This window comes from Nematolebias whitei, chromosome 12 (genome assembly GCF_014905685.2).
Source record: "Nematolebias whitei isolate Nwh7 chromosome 12, NemWhi1, whole genome shotgun sequence".
Lineage (NCBI taxonomy): Eukaryota > Metazoa > Chordata > Actinopteri > Cyprinodontiformes > Rivulidae > Nematolebias > Nematolebias whitei.
The window spans coordinates 12,153,580-12,173,152 of NC_056509.1; the positions used below are offsets into that span (position 1 = coordinate 12,153,580).

A 19,573-nucleotide genomic window follows, 5' to 3' on the forward strand; every position below is an offset into this window, starting at 1 on the left:
TAACCACTTATGAACCTCTGAAAAGAGATCCAGGAAGTGGTTACAAGGAGAAGTTAATAGATTGCCTGAAAAATTTGGAGCAGGACAAGGCTATTGACCGTATTCTGTACCACAGACTGTACCCAGGGGAGGCCACACCTAGTCTGTATGGTTTACCTAAGATCCACAAACAAGGTGTACCTTTAAGACCTATTGTTAGCATGATTAACTCTATCACTTACAATGTTTCCAAATATCTGGCGTCTTTACTCATCCCTTTAGTTGGCAGCTGACTCGAGTCCAACAGGACTCCAGTCAGCCATCAGGTGAAAAGGAGGAACCCAGACCCAGACCAGTGGTCATTCCATATGTTGAGGGGGTATCAGAGAAACTGAGATGTTTATTTTCTAAACATAACGTCCCAGTGGCTTTTAAACCCCAAAATACATTACGGCAAAGACTGGTTCATCCCAAAGATCCAGTCCCCCGGCACAAACAGAGTAATGTTGTGTATGCTGTTCAGTGTCAGGAGGGCTGTGATCAGTCTTACATCGGGGAAACTAAACAGCCACTGGCCAAGAGGATGGCCCAGCACAGAAGATCAACATCATCAGGCCAGGATTCTGCGGTCTACACTCATCTCCAGGCCAGCGGTCACTCTTTCAAGGATGAAGATGTTCACATCCTGGACAGAGAGGAACGATGGTTTGAGAGAGGAGTAAAGGAGGCCATCTTTGTGAAAAGAAATCGTCCATCATTAAACAGGGGTGGAGGCCTCCGGGTTCAACTGTCCCCCTCTTACAATGCTGTGATTGCTAGTATCACTCAGCCCTCTGTGAACAGTAAACAGCCATCAGTGTGCTAATGACCCATTCTTAGGCTGATGGTCCTTCTTGAGCATGTGATCAGCTGGTTTTGGTTGTCAGCAGCAAACTGGTTGATCCACTCTAAGAAGGTGCTATTTAAGAGACTGAGCTGAAAACAACACCTCAGACTGAGGAAGTCTCTTGGATGAGAGATGAAACGTTTCTAGAATTTTTTTTGCTTTGTTTTGCTTTTGTTTTTTTGAATGTCCAGAGGACCAGATTGAACTTTTTTGGATTTTTCTACCTGGATTATTGAGCATGCATCAAGATGTCATTATTAAAGCACACTTAAAAAATTGATGGTGAATAAAAGAAGAGAAAAACACACATGAAGCTAAAATTTTACTAAAATGTGAGTGAATATCAGTTAAAGCATTTACGGACCAAATCTGTCAATAATTAATATAAATACATGGGTGTGTTATACATATACAGTACACACTCTGTACGATGCATATACTGTATATACTGTACAGTATATGCATCATACACACACAATGTAGTTAATATACATAATATTTGAACACTGCAACATTGTCAGACTAGAATTATCAGTTTGTTTTGATTTTGAGTCCCTCTTTACTCTCGCGAATAAAGCAGTGGGATGCTGTCTGTACTGAAAATATTTCATAACACAAGTTCATCTTTTGGGTATTACAACATTTGTTCAGTTGAATTATTATTATTTTTTTCAGGAAGGCCTGCACACAAGTCAAACACAGACTGGTCTCCTACACTGAAGTTGACAGACACACTTACTCTGAGAATGTCAGCAGCAGAGGAACAGCAAGTAATGACTCAAGCAACCGGCACAATAATTAAAAAAATTATTCAAGTAAATCTAAGATTTTAAAAATTACTAAAATCAATATAAAATTGAACTTTGTGAATGAGTAAAAATGTTAGCAACTGTATTTAATGTCTTATTTTAGAGTTTGTGATGCAAACATGACAATGTTCACTAATCTTCATCAGACAGATCCATCAGACAGATGGATGGCCAGGTTATTAAGCAAAAGTTACACGTTGCAATTTGCAACCCGACCCCCTCCGTTCGGAGGAATTTTAGAGACGGTCCTGTCATCACCAGACCAAATCTCATTCCTTAATGCAGAAGTTCAAGAACTTCTGGTAAAAGAGGTAATCTCCAGAGTTCCCAACAGAGAGGAAAACACAGGGTTTTTACTCACGTTACTTCCTGGTTCCCAAATGGACCAGAGGGATGAGACCCATTTTGGATCTGTCAGTTTTCAACAAGGCATTCATGGACAGACCGTTTTCACATGTTGACAACCAGACAGCTGTTGGACAACATCCAGAGAAATGACTGGTTTTGGTTCCATCGACCTGAAGACGCCTACTTTCACATACCGATCATCCCAAAACACAGGAAATTCCTGCGTTTCTCCTTTCAAGGGATGAAATATCAGTACAGCAGGCTGCCGTTTGGTTATTCCCTCGCGCCTTGTACGTTCTCAAAGTGTGTGGAGATGGCCCTGCAACTGTTACACAGAGCAGGGATGAGAGGGTTTTTTCTGGACGACCTGCGGCTGTTGTCACGCTCCAGACAGGAAACAGCGATGCGGGCTCAGATGCTGACATCACACCTGTTAAATCTGGGCTTCGCCATAAATTGGAAGAAAAGCTCGATTCTCCCGGCCCAGACAATTGTTTATCTGGGAGTGGAGCTAAACTCAACTACCATGAGGGCTCGTTTATCACAAACGTGAATCGACACTCTAAAAGACCAGCTCCGCCACGTAAGACCTGGCAGAGTGATAACAGCTGTTTCCGCCATGAAGCTGTTAGGAACAATGTCATCAGCTCATACAGTGGTTCTGCTGGGTTTACTCTACATGAGACGCCTCCAGAGGTGGTTTGCATGTCTGTGTGTGGATCCAGTAAAACAAAAGAGACGGATGATCATTATTCCTCCCTCCGTGAGAGTAGACCTCCGACACTGTGAAAACACCCTGGTTCTGTCGGAGGGAGTCCCCGTCAGCAGACCCACATCACACGTGTCAGTCTTCACAGACGCGTTGCTGTCAGGTTGGGTCAGGACATGCCTATCTCAAGCTGTAGGGGCGCTGTGGCCCCATCACACATCAGCCCACATAAATGTTTTGGAGTGTCGCATGGTTCTGAATGTGATTCAACACTTTGTTCCTGTGCTACATAATCAACACGTTTTTGATTCACATAGACAACAAGGTTACTGCTGCGTACATAAACTGGCAGGGGTGTGTGCGCTCAGCCCAGATGTTACACATTGCGCAAAAACTACTGTGTTGGGCATACCAAAATCTGCTCTCCATCAGAGCAGTGTACAGTCCCGGTGTTCTGAACAAAGGGGCAGATGTGGTGTCCAGGGGTTGCCCACGTCACGGGGACTGGACTCTCCATCCAGACCTGATGGCCCAGACGTGGCAGAAATTTGGCAAAGCAGTCGTGGACCTATTTGCGACACGAGAAAACGCTCAGTGTCAACTATGGTTTTCTCTGAGCCCGCGAGACGAACCACCGCTGGAGGTGGACGCGTTGCCCACAGCCCATGGCCCAAAACGCTTCTTTACGCATTTCCTCCACCTCCTCTGATTTTACGGTTCTTGAACCGAGTTCAGGAGGAGGGATTGATAGCTCTCCTGGTGGCCCCCGAGCGCGTGAACGCACCATGGTTCCCAGTCCTGCGACGCCTGCTATCGGGGCACCTGTGGAAACTGCCGTGGAGGGAGGAAGCTCTCCTCCAGGCGGAAGGAGCGATCAGGATTTACCCAGAAATAGGCCAGCACCTGTGGGTCTGGCCGCTGAGCGGACCCGCTTAGAAGGGATGGGTCTCCCACAGGATGTAGTGCGCACAATTCAGGATTCACGTGCTGCATCTACCACAGCGCTGTACACATCAAAGTGGACAGTTTTTCAGCGCTGGTGTGCAGAGAAAGGTGTAGAGGTCACCTCATGTCCACTAGGTGACATGCTGTCTTTTCTGCAACAGCTGATGGACAGAAATTTGGCGTTCAGCATGATTAAAATGTATGTTGCAGCCATCTCTTCCTGCCACGAAGGGTTCGGAGACAGAACAGCTTTTAATCATCCGCTGATGAAGCGTTTTCTAAAAGGTGTACAAAGACGCAGGCCTGTTTCACATCCACTTGTTCCACAATGGGATTTAATGCTGGTCCTGCGAGCCCTTATCAAAGCTCCATTTGAGCCTCTGGATCAGGTTCCAATTAAATTCTTGTCTCTTAAACAGCCCTGCTGCTGGCTTTAACATCCGCTAAGAGAGCGAGTGATTATCTGCCCTCTCTGTCGCTCTGTCATGTCTCAGAATTCAGGCTGACGACAGCTCAGCTGATCTAAGACCAAATCCAGCTTTTATGCCTAAAACATCACGAGCACTTTTAAATCAAGAGCGATATCGTTGGAGGGGTTTTCCCTTCCCCCCACAAATCAGAAGAAGAAGTGTTTTTCCATCTTCTCTGTCCGGTGCGGGCGTTGACGTGTTACATAGCACGCACAACTGCAATGCGTCAAATTCAACATTTGTTTGTGCCTTATAGAGATGCATATTGTAGTATGACATATCCTGAGATATATTCATACATTAAACGGGTTCACTCATCTTTCTGGACTGTGTGATGTACGTGCGTTGAATTTAACAGAAATGTGGACGTGAGACGTTAATTATCTTTGACTCACCAAGCGAGTGGGTCATTTATTAACAGAATCAAGTTTAACACATCACACATTTACATTAATTTGGCAGAATATGAAAACAACAACATAATTGATCAGCTTTACAATTAGGAAAACCATACGCCCATGGTTTTCCGTTGCTTCACCACAGACATTAATGAAAACATCTGGATTAATTTTCTAGCAGAAAGGAGAGTTTAAAGATGGAAAATTGAGATTTATCTTACAGAGAGATGTGTGAGGGAATTTGTTTGTTTTAACCAGAACGTGCACGCTCCTTCGGAACTCAGCTTGTCCCAAACAGTACACTTTTGGTGAAGGTCGACTTTACCTTTTCTGAAGATAGATCAGTTCCGGCGTGGAGTCTCACTTCCAACCACTGTTCAGCGTCTCAGTGAGAACAGCCAAATACCTAGAGAGCCGTGCGAGGTTATCCAAACAGAAGTTATAATTCCCAAAATCGTCTCTGGTTCAGCTTGTTTGGTTTAGCAGCATCCATGAATGCTTGCGTTTGCATTCACGGACTCCCAAACTCTCTGCATTCTGGATTCCACAACTCTTGAACTCTACATTCTGAACTCTTCTGCTCTACTTGAACTGCTGCTCCATCTTCAAGACTGAGCTTACAGCAGCTTCAAGACTGAGCTGAACTCTCTACCAGAACTCTTCTGGAACTCTGCTCCCAGAACTCTCTGGTCTCTCCTGTTACTGAACTCTTCTCAGAACTCTCCCTCTGAACTCCAAGAACTCTTTAGTTGAACTGGGAAGTGCACATTTAAATGGGCTCTACTTCCGGTTCATTTGAGAGCCTCTGATTGGTCGATGGACCCCAACAGAGGTGTGTTTTGTGATGTAAGGTGTTATGGAAAGTCAAGGATTGTTTAAGAACAGACAGAAAGATATCATGGAAAAACCAGACTTCGTGGCGTCGCTCCACCAAGTATCTTGCTGTAAAAGTTAAACATGACATTTCTTTTCAGTAAACTTTTTAGTTGACCGAAACCTGAACTTTAACACACTTACACATTTGCTCCCTTCAAAGCAGACGATCAAGAAATTGAATCATTACTCTCTAACGTATTCTAACTTGATCTCTCTTTGAATTGAGAATTAAAAATCATTAATACTGTTTAAGTAAATAAAAATGAGTAGTTCACTTCAACATGTAAACATTGTTTGAACTAACACAATTTGATTATCAAACATTTGTAAAATAGTAATGATCATAGAGAATTGTCTTTTTCCACTTGATTAATTCAAGAAAGAAAGTCTCAGGATGGGTCAAACTGTATTTCTGGATTCAAATCAATGAAATGACAGTTTCTGTCCATCTGGTCAGTTTTGACATAGGCCTAGTCCACTACAGTCCCCCCTTTGGAAATCATCGCCTGTCCATGGGGATGAATTCCAAACTTGAACTTACGCCTTCGAATGTCCTTGAAGCTTGATGTAATCCAGCAAGGAAGACCAAAGTCAAGAGTAATCCAGCAAGGAAAACAAAAGTCAAAAGTAATCCAGCAAGGAAAACAAAAGTCAAGGTAATTCCACAATGTTCTTGGTTATTCCATTGTGTTGATTATAATTCCATAATGTTGTTGGTAATTCCATTGTAGCAATGCTTTAACCCCTTGGAAACAGAGTCTGTAATCCATTGGAAAAAAGTCATATAATCCACAACGGTAAATCCACAACGATTGGAAGTGTTGATTGATCAGCATACAGAGGGGTACCCTTGGATTGAACTGAAGATGCGGCCACTGGATGAAGATTGGAGACCAACGTCAGGATTGCAGGTCGCCTCCAGCGAAGGTCGTCTCTGGGCGACGTCCAGCCTGTGCCGTTCTGGTTCAAATGTGTCATGCAATTATGTGGTTTAAGGTGGGCTTATGAAGGGGATTTTACATAAGGCCTTAAACTATATGCACCTGGTGTGTAAGCTATTATAGTTGGGAACAGCTACAACTACCAGTTAAGGGGTGGTTCATGCTGAAAAGGGTAACTACAGGGGTTTATACCTATAGAAAAGGGTTCCAAACTATTTTTCCATTTCTAACTTGGTTTAAGTTAGCTTTACATGGCAAAATATAGTTTGGTTCAATTGTCTGTTGTCTTTTAGACGAACGACTTGAGATTGGGTGTTTGGTTTCCCCATAAATGTTTTTGGAAGTCTATGGCGAGACTCATCAAAAAGACTTAGCTATCCCCCCGAAAAGAATTGTTTGAGTAGGTTCGGCTTAAGCGTTGTGAGACCAATGTAGATTATGGTACTTGAGGTAGCAATAATATACATTGACTCCGCAAAGATTGCAATTTAATGAATGAACTGCATGTTGGCATAGTTAAAGGCCTCTTAGTCTCTAACTTAACTACACAACAAAATTCATTCTTGCCTGGGGTGTTCAAAAACAATACCAAAAACCAATTAAACGATGTCTCAACATCGACAAAAACAGTGACTAAGCAACCAGTTAAACAACGTTTCAACATTGACAAAAGCAGTGATTAAGCAACTAGAAAACGACGTTTCGGTGCGCCACTTACTCTGAATGTCAGATTTGCTCACGTTATCGCGTCTGGTAGCATTATCCTAACTGGCGTCACCCCCCTTCGGTCATGGGAGACCGCGAACACGGGTGAGGACGTCGCTCCATGAGCTAAAGTTAGGCTGTCCTTTAGTAGTTTTAACTGTTTGCGCAGCTGAAAGAGGACTTTTAGGTCTGGATCGAAATCCAGTTTGACTTTCGATGGGGTGTATTTGTCTGGGTCAGTCAGATACAGTATCATCGAGTTAATTGCAGGATCATTCAACTTTTGAAGTTGGATGATGTCTGGGTCAGTTGAAAATGACTTTTCATATTTTAGAAGAACTTGGCGAGGTTTGTCTCTTTCTTCATCAGATGTCAGAGTGTCGGCTTGAGCGACCACCTGTTCAATCTGTGATGAGACTGATGAGGGTTCTTGCTCCTTGGGGAGCTCCAACGAATCCTTTTCTGAGTCGTCAGACCTGTCTATGGGTAAGACACCATAGGTTTGAGGCCCTTGGTCGACGTCATTGGTTGAGAAAAGAGCTGTGGCCTGTGATGGTTTCGTGAAACATACTGGCCCAGTGTCTTGACTCGGTACCAGGTTATCTGGGAGTCCTCCCAGAACTGGAATGCCTAGTTCAAAATCATGAAAATCAGGTTCTGAGTGTTCAGTTTGCGATGACTTATCATCGTTTGTGTGTGTGTTTACCCCCCCTTCGTCCGATGAGGGGTTGTTGGAGGCAACAACAGCAATGTCTTGGTGTATTTCACCGACATCTGTAATGTTGTCATGTCTCAGTCAAAAAACGAAGTCCAGATGACATGATTCAACCTTTTTTGTTGTTATATACCTGGATGACTGAGAAAACAAACTTTGTGTTTTTGAAACCATTAGTGAAAAGGCCAGACTTCAGGGGTATCTGAGGCAGGCTTGAAACACAAGAGTCAGGGTGGCTTCTGGGTAATACCAGATGGCTAGGCCTCAGACTGACGAAGCCTCTTGGATGAGGGGCGAAACGTTTCTTTTTTAACAAAAAAACGAAGTCCAGATGACATGATTCAACCTTTTTTGTTGTTTTCAAGATGAGTTTTTCTGGACTGGAATTGAACCCTCATTGTTTGGTGAGAGATGGAGATGATTGTTGACCCATTTGTTATCTTTTTACATTTATTTTTCTTTTTCTTGTAACAGACCCTTTATTATACAAACATGAATTATTTTTGCACATTTGTTAAGAAAATAGTGGTATTTGTATAGATTAAAAGGTACACATTTTATTTTATATATGCGTACATCATGTATACATTTATTGAACTTTATTTTTACCTTATTTAATTTATTTACATATTGCAAGACCTTTACAGAAATATTGTGAATGTCTGTGGTTATTATTTATATATCATTATTCCCTTTTTATTGTTTTTTTTCTTTAATGTAATCTGATATTACTTAATGTGTTGAAGATATGCAATGGTATTTGTTCAAAATAAAGTACTTTTTGGAAAAATATAAAATAAAACATAAAGATAAAGAAGAAGTATGTTGGTCAAAGTTGGGGGAATTGAACTGATAAAGTTGTGTAATCATGATAATTATAATCAAAAGATCCTATGTAGTCTATTTTGTGATCAAAAAGAAATATTCATTAAGTGATTGTGGAAGATACATCTAGCTTTCATGTTAGAAAAAAGAAATGAATGATTCAAGTGATTTTTGATGATACATTCACCCTTATTAATTACTTTGTATTAAGAGATTTGTAAGTTTACATCTATATAGTTTTTACTTTTAATTATCAAGTCAAGAGATTTTCTTTTAAGTCAGTCTATCTATTTTTTACGTCTAAGATGAAAAAGATTATGAATTGAGCACAGAAGCGACAGGAAACTCGATCAGGTGCAGCCAGACGTCTCACACACACACCCTGACTCTTGTGATGAGTTTAGCATCATGTCAGTTAGTCATGGTTAGGCACACACACGGACACTCACATATCCTGTTACATGTTATAGATGTGCTGTGCAGCTAGCCTTATGCTGAAAAAAATAAATAAATAAAAAAGGCTGCAACAGCCTGTTCTATGCCGTCAGTGGAACAAAGTAAAGACAGTTTTCAAAATGGCTGCCATTAACCTCCATTTTGACAAACTGTCATCCAATCAGGAATGAAAGATGAGTTTGGTAAAACGAGTTCACGAAGTAAGAAAATTGGTCAGTCAGTGGGTGCAGACTTCAAGAGGACTGAAGACATATGAAGATCTGCAGATCTGAAGAGCAGATAGTTGGGCTGAAAGAGGAGTTCTAAAGAACCAAGAACAGAAGAATGCAAAGATGAGAATGGTAAATGGACTGTACTTATATAGTGTAGTGAACTAGGCCTCGACCTCAACCTGTCTCTGAAGACCTTCATGGGACAGGAACTGTTATGTCATTGATTTGAATCCAGAAATACAAATTAGCTCATCCAGAGACTGTTAGTTGTATCCTGAATTAATCAATTGAAAGAGCACTCTTCTTTTTATGTTATCATTACTATTTTACAATATCTTGATAATCAAAAGTGTGTTTAGTTCATATCATTTCTAATGTTGAAAGTAAACCACTCATTTAAATCAACTGTGAAACAAACAATATTAATGATTTTTTTAAACCTCATTAGACTTAGAAATCAAGTTAAATGTCTATTTACAAAGTAATTATGCATTTTGATCTTCTGTCTGAATGAGAAGTCAGTGATGTTGGACAAAAGCCAGAGACAGTCAGAGAACGAGTTATTAGAACGAACTGTATTGTTTTTAAATCTAGCAGACGGTAAATAACTGCCACTGGCATCTGCGTTCCTCTCACTTCTTCAAAACATTTCTCTGTCTGTACTAAATGTTCCTAAACATTCCTGAACCCTCTCTTGACTTTTAATAACCCTCTGACATCACTAGAACCACCCCCTGGTGATTGTTTCAACCAATCAGGAAGTACTAAGTGACGGGAAATGAGGACTCTTTAAAAAAGTCCACACTTCCTGGAACTATTGAGTCTTCTCAAGTTTTGGACCAGTCTTGGACCAGTCTTGGACCAGTCTTGGAAGAAGCGGAGTCTTCTCGACTCTTCAGTCTTTGACCGGAGCTTTCATGGAGTCTTGGAGTCTTCCACTTATGAGTGGAATCTCTGACGGAGTCACAGCGCATTGCTGTGAACTCACCCGGGCGTAACGCCTACAACCTCGAAGGGAGCTGGTTCTGTTTACCGGAGTAAACCACAAGACTTCTGACAATGACCAGCCGCTTTAACCTGAGACGCTAGAAAGGTAGTGTTGAAATGGACCCGGTACCGGAGCTGATTCATCTTCTGCGAAGGTAATGAGTCGTCGCACGCTAAGTGTACCAGAGGTTTGAGCTGGTGTTGAAAGAAGCGGGCTAATTCTGGTCAACAAAAACCTACGTCTTTCCTTCATCCATCTTCCTCTACATAACTCCTCTTGTAAATCTTTCTGCCAGTAAATCAATCTAGATGGCTTCAGAAATGTTCTGTTGTCTTGCTAGTAAAGTGTGCCAAGTTTTGTTAATCAGAACCAGATCAGCGAATCAAGTGTACAATGTTTTGATGTTAAATTTTGATTCTGTTAAATAAATGACCGCATTTATTCTGATGGGTCAAAGAAAAATAACGTCTCCTGTCCCTGATTAAACAATACTCACAGTTATCTCGGTCACATGGCATTAATTTAACTCGAAAAAGAAAGAACCCGTTGTTAAATAATTAATTAGTAGTGAAGCGACAGCAAAGCTGTCCCTTTAGATACTACATTTGGTGGCCAGACAGGTTTCTAAAGAGATATAATTATGTGTGACACGAGATCTGTGTTGTTGCAAAATAACGTTGCATGTTGACACATGAAAGTGTCCGGTTTCGAATTTGGTACAGGCATGATTCATGCTTTTGGTGGTCAGAGAGCTGCAATTACGTCAATGTGTTCATTTTAAAGCTGAAAGTTGTCAATATGTTTGTGTAACTAAGCTGTATGCAGAGAGAAAGACGCTTCATTCTGTTTAAAACTCTTTCATGACCGGGAGGTTCTTCTGTCTGACCCGGTTCTGATTCTTGGACTCGAACGAGTCGTGTTTTAAATGGGAAGACGCTGTCTGTGGAATTGAGCGCCGTCTCAGGAGCTGCTCCGAGGCTGATTCGGTACATTTTCACATTAAAATTGTGCATTTTTGAAGTTTAATGGGCGATAATTTGAGCGGACTGTTGATGCTAACTGCTAGCTTAAAGCAAGCTGTCACGAGCTGTGATTGGTTGAGAACCGCTGTTTGGGTCGTTCTGATTCGCTGAGAAGCTGGTGACGTGTCCCTGTGCGTCCTCTCACTCTGATGTCAGTGCGTAAAGCCCACACTGATGTGCACGTGTCTGTAAAGTCACGTGACCCCAGAAATGAAGCTCGTTTTAACAGAGTCGTCCTTTGTGTTTAAAAACGCTGAATAAAGCCTGACATTGTTCCTAAACTCATGTGTACATGCAGATAAGGCGTGCTTGTGAAGCGACACCACGCTGGAAGCTTGCTAATGACCGGATGTCAACAGGATTGCTCACAGGAAGCTGTCATCGGCTCCTACCAGTAAAAGTAAGCTTACACCTCCACCTGCTGTTGGAAAGAAGTATAACAGTTTTCCAGAAAGAAAGCTGTACACTCGTCTTTCATTTAAACATTTTTTCCTCGGTTAATCAGAGCCTGGTTTCTGTATCCTGTTTAAATAGCGAATTCTGGTAAATTAAAACTGCTTAAAGAGCGTTTAAAACTAAAGTTGCTGTCAGACTTTTAGAAAAATTGCAGGTTTATTAAGTTTAAGTCTATGGAGTTCACTGAAATAGCCTGGCACATTGTATCTGTTAAAAAATAAGCATATTAAGTTACACTGCCAGAAGGAGGCATTTAATTACAATATTTATGGGGTAAGGCCTGAACAGGGGCCCATATATTGAAAAGTTGGCTTATAACAGTACTGTTGATTGAACCACAGACCTAAAATAGTGTGAGACTCTCTGCTCACTTAAATAAAAATATTTACCTGTTAAAAACTCTAAGTTTGCAACTGTTTAACCAGATAGGTTTGCTGAACAGTGGATAACCATGGCAGATTTAACAGAAGCTGATATTGTTCCATGTTATAAGAAGGACTGGTTAGAGAAAGCGTTAACGCTGCTAACAGAATCCTTACATCCATATGGTGAACAGGTGGACAGCATGAACTCAACAGAGTTATTGGACGAGCTGAAGGAAGTTACAGAAAGTGTGACTTCTGCAGACATAACAAAGTCAAGCTATGAACAACTAGCTAAAATGGCACTCTTGCTGAAGGCTAAATTTTATATTGAGGACAACAAGGTAGAAGCCCTTGATGAAAGGTTGATGTATGAGACAGAGGACCACATGGCAGCACGTGTGGAGTACCTAAAACTCATGGCACAGTTTAAATTTGATAAGGAAACCTGGGAAAATAAATTGAAACGTGAAGAAGAGCTCTCACAAGCTCAGCAGTCGTTACAAGCAGACTCATATGAGGCGAAGCTACGTGAAGGAGGGATTAAGTACCAAGCACTGTGTTCAGACAATGATGCGCTACCACGACAGGTGCAGCTCACATCAAAAGCTCTGGACGAGTGCAATTTAGAAAAGGCGGCGTTAGTCCAATAAGGCGTGCGTTTACAAAGTGAGTGTCATACGTCAAATTAACGCTTAAAAGCCTGTGAGGCGAGACTAGCCGCAGCAACAAATGAAATTTCTGATGTGGGACAATGATGTCTGGAACTCAAAGACGAACTGGGTCAGAGTCCAGGTCACCCACCTCCACTTCAGAAGGATTTTGCTGTACCTCCTACACATAATCCCCTTCTGCCACCTCCACGTGAGTCTAGTGAATCACCTCCACGTGCTATTTTTGTTCCAACAACACCAATCACTCAGCCTCCACTCTCCATAGTGGATTTGCATAAAATCGTGAAGTTTGTCCAACGCTTTGAACCAAGGCCGTTGGGTTCAACTGACACTAAGGCCTATCTGAACGAACTTGACTTCCAATTAAGAAGCTATCCCAACGCTACAGTTGAGGATAAAGTAGGTTTAATCAGGCTCACTTCAGCAAGGATGGTGTTTTCCTTCATAGAGCGTCAACCTGATGCCACAAGAAAGGATTACCGCCTGTTATGTGCTGCTCTTATGTCTTATGAAAGAGTATACCCCTTGCGTGGGACCTGGCAGATATCCAGCCGCCACCATGGTCATGCAAGGTAAGAATGAGCACCCAAGGGCATATTATTCCAGGATTTTGCAGGCTTATTTTGGTTGTAGGAACAAAACAAGCATGGAAGAGGAGGAAGCGTTTAAGTTCGTTTTCAGCAAAAATCTCCACCCTGACATAAGAATGTCGGTGCAAATGATGGCTAATTTCAAAGAGAAAACCATCAATGAGATAAAAAGTTGTGCTGTGAATGTCTTTGAAGCCCGTTCACAGGCCAAAACACCCAATGAGGTGTTCCCAGGTGAGAGGATTCCTGTCCAGTCAGTAGAATTGGAAGGGATGAGAGCTTCAGCTCCCCCTCCCAAAAAAGGCGAGAGGAAACGAGGTTTCCCAGCAGCCAAACCACAACAGGTGAGTGCCCCCTGGTCCAGACAGGATCCTAAATGGTTTCACAAGAAACCAGAGGATGAACGAATGTACCAGAAGGAGGGCGAACGCCCTAAGGGTAAAAAGTATGGCACCAAAAGAGACCCATACAACCAGGGATCCCACTGGGAACCCCAGAGGAGGGGACCTGCTCCCCCTCCACGTCAGCCTGAACAGCATGAGACGAAAAAGAAACAGTAGCAGATCAAGAAAGAGAGCCCCAGACCTCTGAGCTCGGACGAGACAGAGAGTGTGCGTCGGTTCTTGGAATTGTTAAAAGGTGTTGCCACGGACAAACAACCTGACGCGTTGGGTGGCAATATCATTGCTGATAAGTCAGAGCACACAGACAACACCGTTACTGCTGTCACAGACAGTCACCATGACGTTGTTGTTGTAAACTCTGACAGGCCCTCACCTGAAAAAGGGGGGGTACAATCACACGTCACCGACGGTGACCCATCGCAATCTGGAACCTCAGAAACAGCAACAGCTGTGCTAACGGTTCAGATAAAGCAAGGTGACACAAACTACAATGTTGCCGCTGTCACGGACAGCCACCAGGACCTTGTTGTTACAAACAATGAGAGCCCCTCAACCACAGTGAGCGGGTGATCTCATACATCAATGACAGAGGCCCATCAAAAACCGAACTCCCAGGAGCAGCAGCAACTGCACCAACGGTTCGGAAAAAACAGGATTACACAGGCAAAGGTAAACGTAAGAAAAAACGTTGGCCAAAACCTACAAGGTTCCTGTGTAACCTGATTAGGAAGGGGGTCGCTAAAAAAGCTTACCTGTCGATCACACTTGAAGGAGTCCTCACACATGAAGCCCTACTGGATGGTGGAGCCGACATAACTATTATGTCAGCCAAACTGTTCGAGGAGCTCAGGACCGCCGCCAACGGTGTTCACAGGGAAATATCTCTCATGGAACGTGCTATAGAACTGCAAGGCCTCGCAGAGATGAGGACAACCATAACAGCTATAGCTATGGTTCACATGCAGGTTGGCGAGATGACACTATACCACCCAGTACATGTGTCTACGGTTGACTCATTCCCATTTTTGATCGGCCAGGATTTTATAAATCGCTTTGAGGCAATTATAGATTATGGTGAACAGACAATGTGGGCCAGAGTGAGCAAACCCTTGCCAATACTCATGCCTCCTGAGACAGTCACATACTGCCCAACAGCAGGCACCACAGAAGGCACCAAGGACTTCTCAGCAGAGAACACAGTCCCAGTAAGTAAGCCTTCAAAATCATGTGAAACCGAAGAGACCCAACTGGTGAACCCGACTCTGACTGAACAAGAAAGCCTCCTCTGCGAGCTGAGACAGTCAGAGTCCACCGGATACAACCTACCGTTGGTAGTTAAAGGTGTAGAGATCCAAGGATCCCACACCGAAGATGCTGTACTGTCGCTGCGGACAGATAAATCAGCTATCAAGGACGGAGCCGAGGATGGCCCTCCGGGGTCTTTTGACCCCTCCTGGCTGCTCGCAACTCTGTCAGTACAACCTACAGCTGAGGTAATGGCAGTCACATGTGCACAGGCTGTAGCCAAGCCGGCTGACTACACAGTCTCTGTACAACCCGTGCTGACTGACCCAGACATCATCCAACTTCAGAAGTCGGATCCTGTGATAAACTCGATGATGCTGTACTTGACTGACCCAGAGAAAAACACTCTGTCTGAAGCCGACCTGGATTCCAATCCAGACCTTAAAATCCTCTTTCAGTTGCGCAAACAGCTAAAACTAATCAAGGGCATCCTAACTTTTGCTCATGGACCGACATCCTCACCCGTGTTCGTGGTCCCCCATGACCACAGGGGGGTGATGTTAGTTCATGCGCATGACCTCCCGTCTGCAGGACACAAGGGAGATAACGCCACGCTGAAAGCATTAAAACAAGTTGCTTACTGGCCTGGAATGAAAAAGGATGTCAAGAACTACATAAAAGGGTGCCTGGTCTGTGGCCAGTTTCAGCCATCCAGACCACTCCACAGAGCACCACTGCAAAGTAGAGGCATTGCATTCCCATGGTCCGACCTCCAGATCGACTGGGTTGGACCACTTACTAAGAGCACTATAGAAAATAAATATTTTCTCACGATAACTTGCGCATTTACCAAATGGGTAGAATGCTTACCAGCTCCTAACGACACAGCACAAACAACTGCTATGTTACTAATGAATCATGTATTTTCAAGGTTTGGACTTCCCCTCAGGGTGAACTCAGACCAAGGTACACACTTCACAGCTGAAGTGATGAAAGAACTGTGGAAGAGGCTAGGCATCAAATTCAACTTCCATGTTGGCTACCACCCACAGTGGAGAGAGCAAATCGAACTGTGGTAAGTATTTTGAAGAAATACGTAGCCGCAAACCACAAGGACTGGGATGTGAAACTACTTCTGGTCCTCATGGCCATAAGGGCCACTCCACACACATCGACTGGCATCTCTCCCTTCGAGATGATGACGGGTCGACAAATGACTCTCCCTCTACACCTGTTGTACCAACCAGTCGATGCCGCCATGGTAACAGCCTACATCACATAACAATACATGAATGATTTGGAAGATCACCTTAAAAACACCTTTGCGTTTACCCAGAAAAACCTGGAAAAATCCGCTGAAGGACGAAAGGCGTACTATGACCAAAAGGCCTCTCACGAGGAACTCCAAGTGGGAGATAGGGTCTGGTACTACACGTTTGCCCCCACAACCAGGAAAAGAGAGTCCGGGACCGGAACTCTTGCCCGCAAACTGATGCCCAGGTGGACTGGACCCCACCTGATAAACTCGGTTCTAGTTTCTGCCCTCTGCTTCCCCGTGCTTGACCCCCGCTACGACCATCGGACCGCGTATCTGGATTTCCACTGCTTGGATCACGTCTTCAGTCTGCCCCGCTGTAGCAGCGCACTTAGCATGTGTGACGTCACTGGCTGCAGATCAACAACAGTACCTGCCATGTTACAAGACTAAGAAGGTTAGTGACTCTTACTATAACTACAAAATCTCCTCGTCCTGGCTAAAGTCAATAACCTTCTGTCTTTAAGATTGGACTTCCGCCTGGACCCTGACTTCATCCAGCAACCAGCAGCCAATAAATAATAACTGTTCTTGTTTTTGCACTCCTGTGTCTGGCATATTAAGAATCCAAAACCCGGTCTTGACAGAGATACAAACTTCCATTTTGTTACATGGCTGCATTGAGGCGTAACAGGGGTTGTTTTTGAAAATTCAGTTGCCATGTCAAAATCCAAGATAGCCACCACCGTAAATATGTAAACTGACCACCCTATCAGTTGAATGAACAATGCTTTCTAGTTTTAATATAACTCAAAATTATAGTTTCCTCACAAAGCTGGGGTGGCCAAAGATAAATTTAAGGTGGCCAAGGCCACTATTGTCTACCCAACCTACTTGAATACACTGCAACAAAAATATTAAGTTTTACTTGCATTCCCTGTACTATTGCAGTCCAGAATAACACTAATCTACAAAAATCTACACTAATCTACAAAAATTCACTATAAAGATCCTTCAGCAATGGGACTTCAGCATACTGTTATATCAATAACAGTAAAACATCCAAAGGGGTTAATTTAATAGGCACTGCATGTTGGTAAGCATATTAGGAGCAGTGGGAGGAACAATGGCTTGCCCAATAAAACCTCAGCATGCTGCAGGGCAAGGCTTGATTAGCAACTAACTGCAAAACAACTTCTTTCCACCATACTAAAGCTGCATGTGTTCTAAGCCCAGCATTATGTGGGCTGAAATGTCCTGAAATTCTGAAGATTTACCACACATCACTGCAAAGAGTTTACTCATTACAAACATTTTAACTGCATATAAGTAAAACTTCCATAGTGCACAACACACATTGACATGCGCAGGGCATTGTTTCCATTAAGACAGTATATCATGGGTTCATGATTCACTTCTGTTCAAACAGTTTTATATTTGCTGCATCTTTTAACGGAGGCATATACTGGACTTTGACTCACCTGAACTGTAGACTGTCCATGGAACAATAATTTGACAAGTCTTTGTGACAGCTATCTTCAATCTGTAAAATATAATCATGTCAAACAAGGAATAAACATTACAGTTTCTATATTAAGAGGATAAACATCACAACAAAACTGAAATAATGAGATATGAGGTGAGTTAGTACTTACAGCGCCTTTAACATCTGTGTACACTTGATTGTTCTTGTCATTATATTTGTCACTAAAATTCAAGTTCATTTTAAAACTGTCATTTCTAGTCACAAAGATAATTAATGTTGATGCTGTTGTTGTTGATGCTGTTGTTGTTTTTGGTACTGTTGTTGTTGATGCTGTTGTTGCTGTTGTTGTTGTTGCTGGTGTTGTTGTTATATTAGTTGCTGGTGTTGTTGTTGTTGCTGTTGCATTAGTTGCTGGTGTTGTTATATATGTTGCTGGTGTTGTTGTTACATTAGTTGTTGGTGTTGTTATATTAGTTGCTGGTATTGTTGTTACATTAGTTACTGGTTCTGTTGCATTAGTTGTTGGTATTGCTGGTGTTGTTACATTAGTTGCTAGTATTGTTGTTAAATTAGTTGCTGGTGTTGTTGCATTAGTTGCTGGTATTGCTGTTATATTAGTTGCTGGTATTGTTGCATTAGTTGCTGGTGTTGTTATATTATTTGCTGGTGTTGTTGCATTAGTTGCTGATGTTGTTGCATTAGTTGTTGGTGTTGTCATCACTGGCTCGGTTGTCATTGTTGATGATGAGAGCTTTTCTGTATTCAGTAAAAGTGAAAAAAAAAAAAGCAACATTATTAAAAAATATTTAAAGTACATATCTGACATAAGGCAGCACGGTGGCGCAACTGGTAGAGCTGCTGCCTCTCAGCGAGCAGGTCCCTGGTTCAAACCCCGGTCCAGGGGCCTTTCTGGGTGGAGTTTGCATGTTCTCTCCATGCATGCGTGGGTTTTCTCCGGGTACTCCGGTTTCCTCCCACAGACCAAAAACATGCATGTTAGGCTTATTGGTAACTCTAAATTGTCCCTAGATGTGAGTGAGAGAGTGAATGGTTGTTTGTCTCGTTTGTCTCTATGTGGCCCTGTGATGGACTTGCGACCCGTCCAGGGTGTACCCCGCCTCTCGCACAGTGATTGCTGGACATGGGCACCAGCGACCCCCATGACCCAAAATGGAATAAACGGGTAAAGAAAATGGATGGATGGATATCTGACATTAATGCATGGCTGTACATGCCACATGGCCAAGTGTAACCAGCCTCTCATTGTTCAAATATTTCAAAACATTAAAAAATATATTATCAGCAAATAATTCTGATCAGTATCTTTCCATTTCATTATGCTAGACATGTCTGTAGGCTGAGGTGAACTAAAAACAACAACATTAAGGCTAAGATCTCCTGATGCATGCTCAATAATCCAGGTAGAAAAATCTAAAAAAGTTAAATCTGGTCCTCTGGACATAAAAAAAAACCCAAAACAAAGCAAAACAACAAAAAATGTAGAAACGTTTCATCTCTCGTCCGAGAGACTTCTTCAGTCTGAGGTGCTGTTTTCAGCTCAGTCTCTTAAATAGCACCTTCTCAGAGTGGATCAACCAGTTTTGCTGCTGACAACCAAAACCAGCTGATCACATGCTCAAGAAGGACCATCAGCCTAACAATGGATCATTAGCACACTGATGGCTGTGCACTATTCACAGAGGGCTGAGTGATACTAGCAATCACAGCATTGTAAGAGGGGGACAATTGAACATGTAGGCCTCCACCCCTAGCAGCAGGACCACGCTTTCCACAGAACAACTGTGTCAACTCTTGAA

The 19,573-nt window shown here is 42.7% G+C and overlaps 1 protein-coding gene across 1 annotated transcript in view; it reads right to left on the reverse strand.

Moving 5' to 3' along the window:
• The window catches only part of LOC119418434 (adhesion G-protein coupled receptor F1), a 135,274-nt gene that overhangs the window by 61,793 nt on the left and 53,908 nt on the right, over positions 1 to 19,573 (reverse strand). The window contains exons 2-3 of the mRNA XM_037685716.1: positions 17,926 to 18,512; positions 17,752 to 17,813 (exon numbers count right to left, since the gene is read on the reverse strand). Coding sequence (XP_037541644.1) covers positions 17,752 to 17,813; positions 17,926 to 18,492 — 629 coding nt within the window. The 5' untranslated portion in view covers positions 18,493 to 18,512. The remainder of the gene's footprint in view (positions 1 to 17,751; positions 17,814 to 17,925; positions 18,513 to 19,573) is intronic.